Source organism: Centruroides sculpturatus, unplaced genomic scaffold (assembly GCF_000671375.1).
Source record: "Centruroides sculpturatus isolate CEXI.00-Female unplaced genomic scaffold, Cexi_2.0 scaffold39, whole genome shotgun sequence".
Classification (NCBI taxonomy): Eukaryota; Metazoa; Arthropoda; class Arachnida; order Scorpiones; family Buthidae; genus Centruroides; species Centruroides sculpturatus.
The window spans coordinates 720,419-737,552 of NW_019384314.1; the positions used below are offsets into that span (position 1 = coordinate 720,419).

Genomic DNA, 17,134 nt, shown 5'->3' on the forward strand with positions numbered 1-17,134 from the left:
AAATCACGCAAGAATAACGAGTGCTGAGAATGATAGATCTGAAGAATAGTTTTTGGAATTACGAGAACACCACGTTATGGAATAGAGAAACTTTACACTCACCTGTCTTTCCACGTGAGTTCTGTAGATGGGGAAAGGAATAGCAGCCAACATGGAAACGATCCAGATGACTGTGATGACAGCACTAGTCCTTTGTTTAGTGATGCGGACATGTAGAGGAAACATGATAGCGATAAATCGGTCGCAGGAAATGGCAGAAAGAGTTAATACACTAGCCGTCAGACACGTCACTGTCGATAAAAATTGTACAAATTATACTCGAATAAGTCAACTTAATACAAAGTAAGTTATGCTAATACCGGCTGCAAGTTATGGATTTTAAATTCCTGTTGAAAATTTAACCAATTTTTCATAAGACCGAATTATTTGTATTCTTATACAGAATACAAATAAAGTGATTCTCTTATGAAAATTTTATAATTTAGTAATTTACAATTGTTAATACTGACTTATGGTAGCACTCAGAGTTTAAATTTCATGAAATGGAAAGGATGACCCTCTTGTTGTGTCTTTTTTTTTGTAGTTTTGGTGCATCTATTATATAAATAAAATTCAAATCATTAGAGACTTCTGAATAATTTTCTTAAAGGTATGCTATTTTGTGGGATAATTGCTAACAGAATTGTAATTCTCAGTTGCTGAACGACACTTAAGAAGTGAAGAAGTCTTTAAATGATCAAATAAAGTGAGATGTAACGCCTATAGTCTCTGCTAATACTCGAGCAAATTACCGAATTACCAACTGTCAGAGGTACTTTTACTTGAATTTTTCCACGAAACTGCCAAAAACAGAGACTTCTTTCTATTCTGAAAGTTTTGTAAAAGTTGTATAAAAATACATTAAATGTAAATACATTCAGAGAGCAGAGATAGAAAAATAATATTACTTCATTAGATATTATATTACAGTCATTTGACGTTTGTAGTGATTCGTGTTATTAAAGACATCTCTTAATATTTATTAAAATGTAAGCTATTTAGTTAGGAAAAAGTATTAAATCGATTTCAAACTTTAGGATAAAACTAAAATGACTTAGGATCTGATGGAGCAGAAGGAAAAAAGTTTGATAATGACATCTGTCTAACGTTTTCTATGTTGCATCGATCGTTTGCACTAGCGAGAAACAATGTAATTGTGTTGTCAAGATTTGTTTTTTTTTCTAGAAATTCTAGAAAAAAAAAGAAGGAATTCCCACACATTGATACGTAACAGAGATTAATGTTAAAGTTTTCTATATAAGCTATCAGGCAGAGAATCTTGAAAAAGATCGAAAGAGTACAAAAATTACAGAGAAAATATAAAATTTAAGTACGAAATTATAGAGAAAGATTTTCAAATTGTGTTAAATTTAGATTTTTCATTTTATATTGACAAAAATATGACGTTATATTTTTCTTCTTCTAGTTACTGTATCAAACTTTAATCATTGAATCATGCAGTGTATAACTTCTTCAGAAAGCAGCTGTCATTTCAGATCCATTAGCCCATACATCACTTTATTTATAGACCTATCTGTTATACATTTTTGAATAGAACGTATGAGTAATAGCCATTAGTCTCGGATTCTACTTAAACAAATTTATTCTATTTATAGAAATATTCTTTTAATAATGGAAATTTTCTATATATATATATATATTTTTTTTTTCGACGACACTTTGGGATTGAATTCGAATAAATATAACATAAAATTTGAATAATAAGGAATATATAAAATAAAAAATAAATTTGTATGAATAATATAATCATAAAATAATTAGAGTAGCTTAAACACGATTACTTATATTACTGAGTAATTAGTTTTCTATTCTCATCTGTATAATTAATCATCATGATGTTTAATGTAATAATTATCAAAGGATGTAATAACTCTGAGTGAGGATTGGACTTATAGAATTAAAAGATCATTTTCCTGGTTTAAATACTCTGCCATTTCTAAATCTAAAATTTTACAAAAAATATTCTGATTAATTGAGCGATACAATTCAAATTTAAGGAAGTGTAGAAGAAAAACTGAAGAATTAAATTCTGCACAATAAAAAGCAGTATGAGTATTCTTCATCAAGATCGAAAACAACTTATACTCTATGTTAAAATGTTATGTGAATACCTTCCTCAACTAATAGCGAATCTAGAAATGTTTAAAGGGCGGAGCAGAAAGGAAACAATACGTCTTACAAAATTTTTTATTACTTGTTTTACTCGGAAAAATCCCAGAAGAGGGATACAGATGCATCCTGCGTATCCCGTATATCCTCTTCCGTTCTCAATCTACCGTGTGGATATAACCGCTGAAAAGTGGTATTTAGGCACGGACTGGATACTGGAATTTTCTGTGTTTTTTTTAAGTTGTAACACGAAAATGGGAGGTTTCCATTAGAAAGTCCTCTCAGGGAGAACCCCTAGGAAGATTTTCTGCGTTTTCTTTCCTTCTTCTATCAGACCCAATTTTCTCCACCCAACCATCTACTATACACGAGCAAAACTTTAAACCTGCTTCTATAAATAACGTGTTTGGATCTGGACTTATACAGTAATAGCCTATAAACCAGCTAATGACATATATTTAAAATTTCTTCAATTGATTTAATTAATAAAATCACTTAAATTCATTCGATTCATTTTGATATTCATTTCGATACTATCAATTATACACAACAGGAAATGTTATAAATAAAAATTATACTGTGTATTCTCGTCTTATTATGTTCGATAACGTCACCTAGATTTATCTAAAGAGGGCGCTACCGACGATATCGGTGGCGCTGCTTATATTGTAGCGCCCTCAAGGTCTATATAAGAAAGTCAGGACACGTGATTCTACGCGGCAGCGGCCGTTTTGGGACTTATCGATAGACTAAAGTCCACACGTAGTTCCTGTTTGAGTCGACTATTATTACGTATATAAGTACTAAAAACTTTAAACAATGGGTTATTGTGTGGCACCAAATTGTAAATAAGCGGAGGAAAGCAAAATGTAGCGTAGACATCAACGGATTTATGCAATTTTACTTTAATTAATGTCGTATAAAACTGACTGCTCGTACAAGTTTGCTTAAAACATGCGACTCAAAAAACCCCCAAAATGGCGGCTCAAGAAGTAGGTCACGCGTGTCCTGACCTTCTTATATAGACCTTGATGAAAGGTGGTTCAAAAATCAGTTAACTGAAATATGCTTTTAAGATTATTTTTTAAAAAAAAGCTATTAAAACTATTACTTTTTATAATTATTAAATAAACTTCGACAAAAATTTTTAAGGGAAATTTAGACAATTCAATTCAAGCCACGAATAATAATTATAATTCGTGAATTGAAATATAAGAATAAATAAATTATATTATTTATTTCTTTATTTTATACTAGATAAAATATAAATAAGTGAAAGCCATTCAATTGTATTTCTGCTTAGTTAAAAAGTATATAAAAAATTGAATTTTTTAAAATTATTAAAGTGTTGAATAAAACAACGAAAATGATTAACTAAATTACGATGATGTTTATCTGTTTAATGATAATTAAAGAGATGGTGATAATAATAATAATAGTTTAACTCGACTTTTAAGATGATGATTAGCAGTCGAGGTCATAAAATTAAAGAAGAAGCTTCAGAAAATTTACTCCAACTCTATTAAATGCTTTTTTATAATTAAATTTTAAACAAAATTGGGGATTTTTATCTTTGTTTTCAACTGTAACTTTACAGGAAATCAAATTTTTAAACTCTTTACAGCTGACTGCAGTGATGAAGAACAGGAATGCTAACATAAATCAACTGATGTTACATTACCATTATTAATTTTAAAATGAAGAGAAAAACTAATCAGTAAAAATATTTTGTTTAAAAGAAGCGAAACAACAGAATAAAATATAAATTTCTGCTTCATAAAAGTTCTCGTTCTCTCGACCACTTACCAAATGATGTAGCTCTTAAGAAAGAAATCGAGTCCTCTCAATCAATCACTTCTTTGAAGAAACAACCCACCACTACCAAACTAAACTACTTCTCTCTTTATTAAATCATATAAAAAGTGTTTTGGTATGCGAGTATGAATTTCAAAACCTCATAAAGAAATTGCACGTATACTAAAAATAGTAATTAAAAAAAAGCAATTTTAGTTTTCCTAACAGAAAAAAAAAGTTAAGATAAAAACAAAGTTCTTAATTGATAAAAAGAAAAATATTCTACAAAATAATCCTGGACTAAATTTAACTTTGTATTCTAATATCTCTGTTACTTAATTTAGTATATAAGTCGTGCCTCTTAATCAGTTTTAATCAATTTTTGGATAATTCTGTAATCCTTGCTTATACTTAATCTCCCTAGAACATTAGCGAGAAAGACCACTCCCAAATACCGTATACAAGATTCATTATTCTATAGAAGAGTATTATATGTACGTGTTTCTTAAGCTATAGACATCATAAATGTCGTTATTTTCCTATTTTTGGAAGTGATTATTCTTCGTTTTCCAGAAAAGAAGAGGGATGTTTGTTAAAGAAATGGGGATTTGTCTTTTAAGCTAACTTGAACAATGTTTTTTTTTTTTCAGGTTATTTTATTGAATAATGTCGACTTTTTTAAAACAAAAAATATTTTCGTTATTTTATGATAATTCTTAGAATTTAATTATCGATTTCTTTCCGTTTTATTTATGAGAAAAATTTGTGAAGGTTTAAGAAGAAAAAGTTCTAGAAGTTTTCATTATCTTTGTAATTTTCGAAATATAAATATCATTCAAATTATATAGAATATAAATAGTGGAAATAACGTACGCTACTATTAAATTAGTGCCAAAAATCTAGCTCGTATAAGTAAATAAAAAAAAATTATACAAGGAAGAGGGAGAAGATTAGAATGGATTATTGAGGCAATGCAATACGTGGACGATCTGTCCATCAGATGTCTTCCAGAAGGACTTTCTATGGGAAACTGGCAATATTTATGTGTTAGACACGTGAAGAAAATCCGGAAAACTTTGGTCAGATGCGATCCGCCTCCAACAACCAGTATTTGGTGATGGTTTTATTCATTTCGGCCATTGGTGAGTTGAAGAGGGAAAGAACAGGAATAAAAAAATGATGAAATAAAATTGCAATCGATATGAGTTTTATCCTACACACAAGTAATAACATTTATAATTTGCTTGGGATATTCTTATGAAGTAAACATTGAAATTGGTTACTCTGGAAATATACACGGGTAATTTCTCTCAAAATTGCAATTTCTAGTTCTTATTTCGAGAATAATTGCTTTAAAAATGTTCTCCACGACAAATAACATGCTGTAGATTTGTAAGGAAGAAAATTTATTCCTATTATAAAATTAATTCAGCTTTTATTGTTAATTCACAAGACACAGTTCCTTTCAATTTATGCAAATTGAAGTTTCTTCTTGTATCACTTATGTAAAGGCATAAATTACTCCAGAGAAAATAAGTTTGCAGCATGTATGTAAGTGAGATACTTTTCTAAATCCACTTTTTGTGATTTGCAAACATTTTCATAAACTTTCTTTCTTAAGTTTTATACTCCTCTTCTTAAAATCTATCTTTTGTGTGGCAAGAATAATTTCTCATTAGAAAATCTTTCTACAAATATTAATAAAAAGAAATAATGATAACACATCTATACAATTAATTTCAAGTATAAAGAACAAATGATACGTGTGTTTAGGCATCTTCTGCTAACAAGTATAAAGAACTTTCAATATAAACTTTAGAACCAATCCAGTTTTGACACGAAGTAAACAAAGTTTCGACACAATTTCAATACGAAAAAAGCAGCCAATATCTGAACAGAGTAAAGAGAGAAAGAAACCTATCAGAAAGAAAAGCCAAAAAACAGCAATAGAGTTATTTATATCTATCCAATATACCAACATCTGGCAAACAGAAATGTCCACTTTACAGTTGTGTGGAAAAATATTCTGTATTGTATATCTCAAAGCAAATATTGTATAAAAAAAGCATACAAGGATGTAATGTAAGTATAGATTTTCCTTCTTTAGTGTCTCCACAGTTATCTTGTCACCCAACTATTTGGAAAAAGTGAACATATTTCTTTATATAAACGAATAGTCTACTATACAAGCCTATATAATGTATATAAAAGATGTGTGTGTGTTGTTTTATGTATGCATTTTAACGTAATTTTTGTCGTTATTACCCTGTTATTACTCTAATGTTAAAATTTTGGACGTTAGACGTCATTAACGTGCGACATTATTACCGACATTAAAAAGTGTTTTTACTAAAACAATATTATAAAATGCTACTAGAATATGTGTATTAGAATACTAGAAATTTTAATTTAATTATTTTAGATGCTTAAAAACTTCGTTAAAACGTTAATCATAATATAAAGTTGCATACACTAATTTTATAATTTAAAATGATTTTAATTATATAAAATTAGAAACCTTTCTTCTGATTAATATTAATTAAATAATATAAAAATACATGTGATCGAGATTATATATAATTAAATACAAATAATTAAACTACGATAAGGATTAATAGTGAAGTAACAGCTTAGTACTTTCTAATCAAGATTTTTATGCATAATTATTGTTTAGAATTGTCTTTCTATTTAAAATCTGCATCAACTGAGAACAGATTAAAGGAGTCGATTGTAAGCACTTTTCTTTAAATCACCAAATTGCTAAATGCTTTAAGAATTCTTTTAATTATAAAGGAAGTTCGATAGAATTTCGATTCTCCAATTCGACAATTTCGAAATTCTAGAGAAGGGAATTGGATTAAAGCTTTGTTTCTTTGCATTGTAAATCGAAGACTAATCTTTAAATATATTTAAATATCTGTATCTTAATGAAAAATCTTCTTCATTAAGCAGTATAACTTCTAACTTTCCTGTTCTTTATCTTTACAGACTGTAATGTCTGATTCACGAAGATCTTTCTATAGAACTTTCCAACTCTCATGAAAAATTATCACGAAATCAACTTGATTAGCTACTAAAATTTTACTATAAATATATATATTTTTTTATGCATTACAAGAGCCGAATCGATATCGAAATGCAGAAACTGGCATCATTTATGAGCATGTACTGTACTTGAATTCCGTCAATCTTCTCTATTTAAACAATTGAAAAAGATAAACTTTAGAAACGACATCAATCATATTACTTGATGTGAAACCAAATACACTAAACGGTTTTAAATTAAATTATATTTTATGATCTTCGATCAAATTCGAAAAATCGTAATTGTTTTTGTCATTTTTCTATTGGGGTTTCTATCCTTCTACATCTGTTCTTTAGACGTCATATTAAACTTCTCCAATACAAAAAAATATATATATAAAAACATTATGACGTCTTCACAATGTTTCGCTACAATTTTCAATTATATTTTAAATTTATTTAATTTAAATTATATGTTCTTCACCTCAAATTAGTAGTGTGTCTTGCTTCTGTATATCATACTTTTCCTGATAACAAGAGAGTCGTGTCAGTCATCTATGTAACTCCATTCTGATGAAATTATTTGAATTGAAATGATGTGAATTCCTGTCTAGACCGGAAGTTAGTATATAGTTAATGGGGGGTCTTCTACCCCTAACTTCTCCATATCTGGTCTCGTCATTTATTTATCACCATTCACGAGATTAAGGTAGAATAGACAGACAGAAGTACGACAGTGAAAATTTATAGGTCTACAATTTTTTTTAAATTGAAGCCCAAAGACGTCGAACTGACATAAAAGTGTACATTATTCTGGCGTAACGAATGCACTTTTCGGTTTATCTGCACGGTTATTGTTAGACATTTTACTTTCTTAGACAATTTCATGTTCCCATTAATTAGTTAAATCGTGAGAAATTCCTGGATTGTGAATCATTAAAAACATTAATAAATAAGTATGCTTTTTAGAATGCATTTTTTTTTCTTAATTTAAGTAGTAAAAGGAGATCAAAATTCAATAAAACAGTAAAAAATTATTCAAAGAACTGCTAATAACTAATTAAGTGATCAAAAGAGAGATTTAGTTATAGATTTGTTCTGTTAAATTATATGTAGCGGAGAAGATATTTATTTAATAATTAAAATCCCTGTAATTAATAAACTTAATGTATTAATAGAAATATAAGGTGAGAGATGTCGAATTGGAGATTAAACTCAACTATGACGTCACCGAAACTGAGAGAGTTGCAATTACTGAAGGAAATCCTTCTTGCTCACTTACTTTGAGAGGATAAATCAAAAGAAAAAGATACTCCCACTCTCATCCTCCTCCAAACAATAATTAAACTGTGATCTAAAACTCTCCTTTATATTTCTCATAAAGTTTTAATATCAAAAATATTATTAAATTCTTCTGTTTGTTCGCCATATGAGCACTACAAACGAGTTAATTTCCTAAATTTTGAACCCGTTTCATACTATTTACTTCCTTGTTATAAAATGATAACTAGATCTTGCTAGTATTTCCTGCAACATCAATGAAGTTCTCGTTACACTGTTTTGTTTATAAATTAAATAATAATAATAATAATAATAATAAAACTAAAACATTTAAAATTAAAAATAAACATAATAAAATTGTATATTTTTGTATTTGTCTCGAATAGATTTTATATTTTCTCTATTATTTCAATTTAAAGCGTATTCGTTTTGTCAAGAATACTACAGTATATATAATACTTTGACGTCACTTTGACGTTATTCCTATATTTTTGTAATTAAAAGAAGAAAAATGAAGTCAGATTGACGTAATACAATACACTGATTACGCAACTATTACGAAATATCGGGGGTTTGAATGTAAAGAAAATGAGAACGTGATACAGATTCGTGGAGCTAAATATAAAGAAACAAAACATTGTTTCTATTAAAGTTATGTATACTGTATACACCCACTTTCATTAATCTTGAATGTAATTAAAGGTTTCCTTTACTTTTCCACTCGCATCCGGATGTTTATGGATAGGGTAAGCACGTAATCTTCCTTTTTTTCCCTTTATAAACGTCATTTTTTTACTACTTTCATTTCTCTATCAATTTGCAATATAAAAATCTAAATTTACCCTTCAAATTTTATGTAATTTAAGGTAAAATACTGTAAAATATTTTATAAAATGAAGTGAAAGTTTAACAGTGACGATCAACATTCGAACTTTGGTATATTATATTTGTTTCAAACGTTTCTAACGAACTTAATAAACGTTCTGTTCGGATCCAAGACCGGATTTGCGAATAAGCTTTAGTTTAAGGCCTTACATTTTTATATGAATTATTATAATACTTAATAGAAGAAAGGGCCCGTTATATATATTATAACTTAGAGCCACAAGTCTAATTTCAGTCCCAGTCGGATCGTATATAACTTCTCGAATTTTGCCTGCAAACACGTACGATAATCCGACACCACTCTAATTCCTTGGGTATCGGATTATTCAGAAATAAAATCTTCCAAAAAATTGAGGAATTCTTAATAACGAACGTGAAGTTTTTATGTTATAAAAAAAATAACGTTAATTATTTATAGAAATTCTTCAGAAATTTTATTATATTTTTTATTATTTAACTAGAGAAAAAAATCTAAGAAATTAAATTATGACATTCACACAAATATAAAAAAGCATTAAGCTTCTATTCTGTTAATTTTTACAATGGTTTGGCAGATAAAGTGATAAATTTTGTTGCATAATTCAAATAAATTTACGCATAAAACATGACCTTATGTTCATAATAGTTTAGAACGTTCTAAATTATCGAAAATAACAAGAAAGATGGTAAAAATATTTACTAAAGATAAAGGGAGAATAATTTACGTCACAGTTTCGTAATGAGATAAACACGATAACAGTTATAAAATAAATCTAATTTAACACTAATCACATGGATCAGTTACGACTTTAATAAGGTTTAATTCGATTTAAAAGACAATTTTGCTATTTATTTTCATCAGTTAAGGGAACGAAACAGGACGTGAACGTCATAGAAGACAATTGAGCTATGTCAATTATCGCAATATCAAATAAGTGTTAAAGATACGCCTCCCGGAAGCCAACAATTTGCTGTAGAGTAAATTTATTGAAATCAATTGAGAATCTCACATCTCACCTTATCTAATAAACTAGTTATAAGCATCACCGACGAATCAACATCTAAAAGACACATAATCTATTTATTTTTCTTAGATAAACAGGGCAAAGCAAATACAGAGTTCAAGTTCGATACGTCTCTTAACGAGTCGAAAAAAAACATGGAATTTCGATCTCTCCTCGTCGCGATAACCTCACTATATTCTGATAAAAAGATGCGGGTGCCATGTTGTGACGTCATTAATTAACGGATACATGCCCTAAGTGGGGAGATAGGAACGGAACTAGATTAGAAACCGTGACGTAATTTCTTGTATAGGAAGGAAAGGGAAATGTGGGATACGTTAATTAGTGTTATCGGGTTCCTTGTTACACTTTAACCTAATTTTTTCTAAGTTTACATTCCTTCTATCCTTCTTATCAAAGATGAAAGTTAAATACACGAGAATTTATCAATAAATTACTCCTTTATTAATAAGAAAATAATATTCAAAGTTCTATAACTTAATTCCGTATACCTCTATCGACAAATGAACTTAAAAAAAGAGAAGTTTCGCATCTTTTGATAACACGAAATACATAATGTTAGAATTTAGTTTTAGTAATTAGTAATTAGTAAAGTCTGTATAATTATTTATAGATAGATAATTAATTTAAATGATATACAAAGAACAAGATGCACATCTTCTACGTCACTCAAGAACTAGTGTTTATGCTGAACAATAACAGAATTGATCTTATCCACTAACTATGGAAACAAGTCGAAGTCCAAGGAAATAGCAACAGATTTTATCGATAGTTTATCGTTTAATATATTATGTTACAGAAAATAACTCCATTAAAATGGGAAAATGGGAGAAGAGGAAGGAAGTGAACAGACGTCTTCGAAGAATCCTGAAGGCTTCGAAGAATCTTGAAGGTATTTATAAAAGAGATTACTTTAAAGACTGCATAAAGTTCGCACTGTTGTTCTAATGGGTAAACAATAGTATCTTAATTTCTATACCGAAAAATAAAACGAATAAGAAGAAATTTCAGAGAGATAACTTAAAATTTTATAAGAATCTTGGTAACAGAAAGAAGATAAAGAAGTGTTATCTTGTTTCAAAATATTACCTATATCAGAATAGGAAAATATTACCCACAGTAACAAAGCTGTTTAGCTCTAGTTACTTTATTTTCAACTCGGAAAAAGAAGATAAAGGTATTTTTCCGGATTTATTTTTGCAGGCATCATAGATTAAAGCGATAATAGCTCGGAAATGACACTATGATCCGATTATTCGTCACTATTTTCGACTGTTTCCGGAACTTAACTCGACATTCATATCACTGTCCATTTACACAGTTACTCGAGGGACCAATTTTCTGATACTTTCGTAAGCAGCAGAGAGGAGAGAGGAAGAATAAAGATACGTCACAAGCGATGTTATCAATCCAAAAATTCAAAAAAACTCCTAATAACGTAACAGAATCTGATGGAAAAGTTCCTTTAAACCTTCTATTTTTGTTATAAAACGCATAATTAACACGACTGTAGAGGAATTATTAGACGAGTAGAATATAAAATCATATATCCATAATTCACAGATTCATAATGACAAAAATACTATTAAATGTAGAGATTTATTGGACAATTTTCTTACTTGTAAGAAAACTATGATCTATAACGTATGGAAGCTATTGTATATGATGGCATAGCTTTGATGTGAAGAAAAATGTGTAGAGAAGAAACTTTTCTACAAAATTTTTATATAAAATAGAAAGATTCTTGTTTGTTTTATATAAAAATTATAGGAAACGAAGTGTAATTCAAGGACAGAGAACAACAGGAGATTATACAAATTGAGTAAAGCTTTAAACGATGGTAACAATACATTTTCTGTGTTGTACACGAATAAAGATTTTATCGTTGATTCCAAGGTTAAATACAGAAATATGGATTTATAAAAATGAATATATTCTTTATAATTGATAGAGTACAATTCACAAACATACGAAATAAATAGAGAATAAAAAATAATAAGAAAAAAATATGACTTTTTAGATTTGTAAGAAAAGAAAAGTCAAAAAATCTATGTGGAAAGTTTTAAAGAAGTTTATAAAATTAGTTTAAATTCGTTCTTTCATCTTTACAATTTTGCGAAGAGATGCGAAATCTCAAAATTTATCCCTTTATAAGTGAAGAAAAGAAAGGTAAGAAGAAAGAGAGAGGAAAGAAGAACATAGAAAAATAAGAGATATTTGAGTTTCTTTATAGATTTTGAAGATAAAATAAGCGGCAGAGACTAAAGTGTAAAGATAGTCGAATGCAATAAAGCCTTTCGTCTTTGACTTCTATCCAATTCTCCAAGAGGAGCTACAAATCTAAAGTTTTTAGTCAATTGCAAACTGAAAACGACCCTCAAGAATCTCGTGTGACGTTACGCTCCCGAATTAGCCGAATGAGTTTAGAGAAGGAACTAAATTTAAATGAGTATATCTAAACATAGAAGACGTATCCCTATTGAGATAAGTAAACATTAAACTAACGTAAAACTGGTTACAAAGTGGGCACTTCAGATCGGTGTTAATCGCGTTACTCGATACATTTTCGGAAATCCAAAATAAACATCGTCTCCCAAATGGAGGATAATTAACAGAATATAAAAAGAAACGAGGACTTTATCAATAGAATATTATAAATTCAAAACACTCACTTTGAGCGAAAGGGTTAAAAATGCACATGAAAGGTCCTAGAACGTACATGGGTTCTGTCAAATCGTTGCACAGATGTACCCACATGCAGGTAAGACAGATCAACAAGTCAGCAACTGCTAGGTTCATCAGGTATATGTTGATGGTGGTACGCATGGAGTTGTTGAGACTTACGACGAAGACGATACCCAAATTACCCACTATAGTGGCACACATTAACAACACGTAACTCACGATTTTTGCGTACTCCTTCCACGTGAACTCTCTAAGAGAGGTATCGCTAGGGAAATCTATAGAAGAGAAGTTGAGATAGAGCCATTCCGATTCATTGCACCCTTTATCCTCCATAGCTGGGGATATAAAATAATCGGAAGCACGACACCCCGAGCGGATGTGATGGTGGGCCTCGTGGCTCGCTTATAAACGCGGAAGGTCAGGCGCGCGCCACTACACATTTCTCTTATTGGTAAATGTTCGGATGACGTCATTCGGAGTCTCCTCAACTTCCTATCGATCCGGTATGAGTTAAGCGCTCTTTCCACCGCTAGCGGATATTATAGAAACTATCATAGTATCGATATACAGAAGAAGGATTGATATAAATGCACGAGAAGTTATAAAAAGCTTAATTTGAATTGGTAATTATTATTTTAACTAATGAAGAAAATTAAGTTTATTTATACTCTACACCTTATTAAGTGAGGATATATTTTTCTACTTTAAACTGGATTTGGCTTTTTTTTAATAGTTTATATGTTGTAGAATTCACAGTGGAAAAAAAAAATTAAAATTTAGCAGAAAGATTTCGACCTTGGATATAATTGAATGACGTCGAGCCAAGTATTAATAAATATAAGACATTCGTCTCAGACAGCAACGTCATTCAATCCATTAAAATATTTATGAAAGGGAGATTCTCATTTCGCTTCGCTGATTTTTCAATATCTCTGGGATGCGGGAACGAATAATAATAAAAGTACCGCTCCTATGTGGATAAATGATACAAGAAAGACTAATACAAGACAAAATTTATACCGAATTTGTAGTGATAAAGTTAATATATATCCTCACCTGTACGTGTTCACGTTTCCTCCCCCTCCATCATATAAAGGGGGAGGAGACGAAGAGTGAACACGTGCAGTAATAGAAGATATTTACACCTGAAGGTTGAACTTCTCGCTTTACAATCGCACTCAACACGAATGCCAGAACAGAACGGAAGTCGGAAGAAAAGGGAAGAATAACACATCGCTGCGATGAATCGACACATCATTCTCTTCCTCTTAATTATTAAAGGGAAAGAGAATAATGTTGTTGATTTATTAAGAAAGTGTATTTTATTACAAATTTCTCACCAGTTGCATCTCGCTCTATCGATCCAATGTAAGTAGAGAGTCGGGGTTCGTTCGCTGATCTAACCTCGTTACGTCACAGAGAAAGACGTCATAAAAAATATAAACGTCAGAGTGAGGGAGGAAGCTAATTAAGTAATTATTGGATGATATGTTATTACACTTCGTCAAATTGATTCGCTTTAGAATTTATAAAAATTCTAACAACGTCAGAGTGAAAATTCGATACGTCAAAAAAGACGTCACGTGCCGTTATTACAGAACTAAGAAAAACTGCAAACACATGAAGTTCATTATCTGTTTATTCCGTTGAAGATTTAAAAAATAAAAATCTAATTTATTCACAAATGAATATCAATTGCATCCTTAATATAAGTTATACAAAGCGATAAACAACCTTTAAAAAGGAAATAATTTAAAAAGTTTTTAATTCTCGATAGATAAATTACTTGAAAACTACGTCAATTATTTGTAAATTATATCTTATATTGGTGTCTATAAAAAGAACATTTCAAAAAATAATAATTAAGGTTAAGAAAAATTTAATAAAATAATTTTAGAATCGCAACAATTAAACTTATCTGGAGTGTTTTAAAAATAACTTTTATTCACAGTTTATATCCTTAACCTTTCCTAAAATTATAGAAATTTGAATTATTTACCACTTGAATTTCCATCATTTGACATTTGAAATCCTAGAAATTCAAGAAAAAACTTCTCCGAATTTCTAGGATGTCATTAGATAAATGGATTTCTTTATTTATACACGTAGGAAATTTACTGTATTTGTTCTACTAAAAGCTAATTTTCTATCTTCGATTTTTCTATGTAATTTTTTGATATATTTGCAGAATGACGAAAGAAATCGTCTCTATAAAGTTCAGAAACATTTCTTTTGGGTTATCACATATATTATTTTGTTTCGTGCAATGATAATAGAAAGAGGAATATATTAACTATATATTCGGAATCTAAGATAATATAAAAACCAATCTAATCATTTTAATAAATCTGGTGTGAAATGATACTAAAGATAATATAATGACAAACAATAGAGCTTCGGAGCGGAGCGAAATCTGTCACTTAAATGTCATTCGTTTACTTTGTAAACAAGTCGTTTAATTACATTATAATACCAGGATATAAAATGAATTACTTAATTTGCTAATCATTACTTATGATCGATAGAAGGATAAGTATTAAAATGAGGTGTTAAAAACTTACTTTTACTGAAGATCTCGAACTTGCACATGATCGGACCTAATTGATACTGGTGTTGATTTTGAAACAAGCGAACGATGTGGATCATCATACAGAAAACTGCGATGAAGATATCAGCCGTGGCCAAATTAACTAGAAACTTTCCTGTAGTGTTCTTGAGAGAAGGTTCGAAACATCCCGCTAGAACCACGAACAAATTGCTTCCTATTGTCCAAAAAATTAAAATGCAACATACGGTCAGTCTGAGGTAGTCGAATAAGACTAGAACCCTTTCCTTATCTGCAGGGAACGAGTGATTAGTCCAAAATTTCACTTCGCTAAAATTCTTGCACCCGAGATCCATTTTGATTCGAGTCGACACCAATCCTGCGAATGTTACAAGTTACGAGTAGACTGACGAGTGACGAGCGCGTGGGATCTCGGGAATGAATTACTCATCTCGATACCGAGGAGAACTTTCTAACAACACTCAGTTCAGGGTCGAGTGTCAATGACGTCGACAGGACGCTCTTTGTTTACGATACTCGGTTTCGATCGTTAATAATTATAACACGTGGAAAAGGATATCAAGTGTTCGAAACAATTCTCTCAGAAAACAAGCTAATTTGTTTAACCTTTGTGTCCTTCGATACTTAACTATAGACATCCCTGAAGTAGTTGTTCGACGCATAAGAAGAGAGAAGATTAAAAAAAAAATAGAGTACAGTACATTTTATAATCTTATAATAAAAGTTTCTCGTCGTCAAGAGTGAAGAATGTCGCTACTAACACGAAACAGAAGGTTTCGTGTTAGTAGCGATAAGTTTGAACATATTTATCCTGGTTATTCCTGTTGAAGCTCCTTAACTAGTGACAAGAATAAGTGAACTTTATATTTTCGACTGAAAAATACGTCTTTCTTAACAGAGAAAATAGTCAAATGTAATCTTTATAGAGCAAAATTTGAGTATATTAATTTACAGAATTTATAAATGCCTGTGTTTTTTTTAAATCGTACATAAATATATTTTTATTATTATTTATAGTAAATTATGTTTTTGATGTATTCAAATAAACGTGTAAACAAATAAATATTTAGTATTTTTAGAAAGGAGGATTTTCATTTCCGTTGAGTTATTTGTTTATCAAGTTTCTTTCGGTTCATTTGTCCTTCGAACAGTTTTCGAATACACATTACAGACTTTGTTAAGACTTCTCTCATCTTCTGAGACGTGCTACATATTTATCATCTCACAACAACCTCTTACATATTTCATGTAAGGACCTTTTGATAAAGGAATGCGTCAAAGAAAGTCCATTACTCTCTTTTGTTCTTCCAGTCGAATCACGTCTTCATCAAAGCGTATTCTAGAACGTTACTTTTCAGTTTCTAAACATTACAAATATTTAAATTGAGAAATCTGAATTTAATTCTAATATATTTTCGTATTGGTTTTGTAACAGTTTCCTACGACTAATCCTGGAAAGTTTCTGGTTCAATTCTCCGATTCTCTTGTCGACTGAAGAATAAATCCTCGTCCATTATTTACGAATTTTTATTAAGATATTATGGGTAGAACATCTTGAATAAATTATCAAATGAATCAAACCTTTATTAGAAAACTATGTGCAGAACATAAGAGGGATTCTTCTTATTGAAGGACATGTAAGAGATTCCTCTCATATGTTCTCTTCGGCAGCTGTTATAGAGCTAAAAGAATTCTTTATAACCTCTGGTATATCTACATAAATGCT

The 17,134-nt window shown here is 29.9% G+C and overlaps 1 protein-coding gene across 2 annotated transcripts in view; it reads right to left on the bottom strand.

Annotated features, from left to right (window-relative positions):
* The window catches only part of LOC111622975 (QRFP-like peptide receptor), a 35,939-nt gene extending 20,125 nt beyond the window's left edge, over positions 1–15,814 (bottom strand). The window contains exons 1-2 of one of the 2 annotated variants that reach the window (XM_023365462.1): positions 15,404–15,814; positions 103–290 (exon numbers count right to left, since the gene is read on the bottom strand). In XM_023365462.1, coding sequence (XP_023221230.1) covers positions 103–290; positions 15,404–15,743 — 528 coding nt within the window. In that variant the 5' untranslated portion in view covers positions 15,744–15,814. Of the gene's footprint in view, positions 1–102; positions 291–12,829; positions 13,464–15,403 lie in introns of those variants that run through there. The other variant, XM_023365454.1, reaches the window with a different exon arrangement.
* Between the last annotated feature and the right edge of the window lie 1,320 nt (positions 15,815–17,134).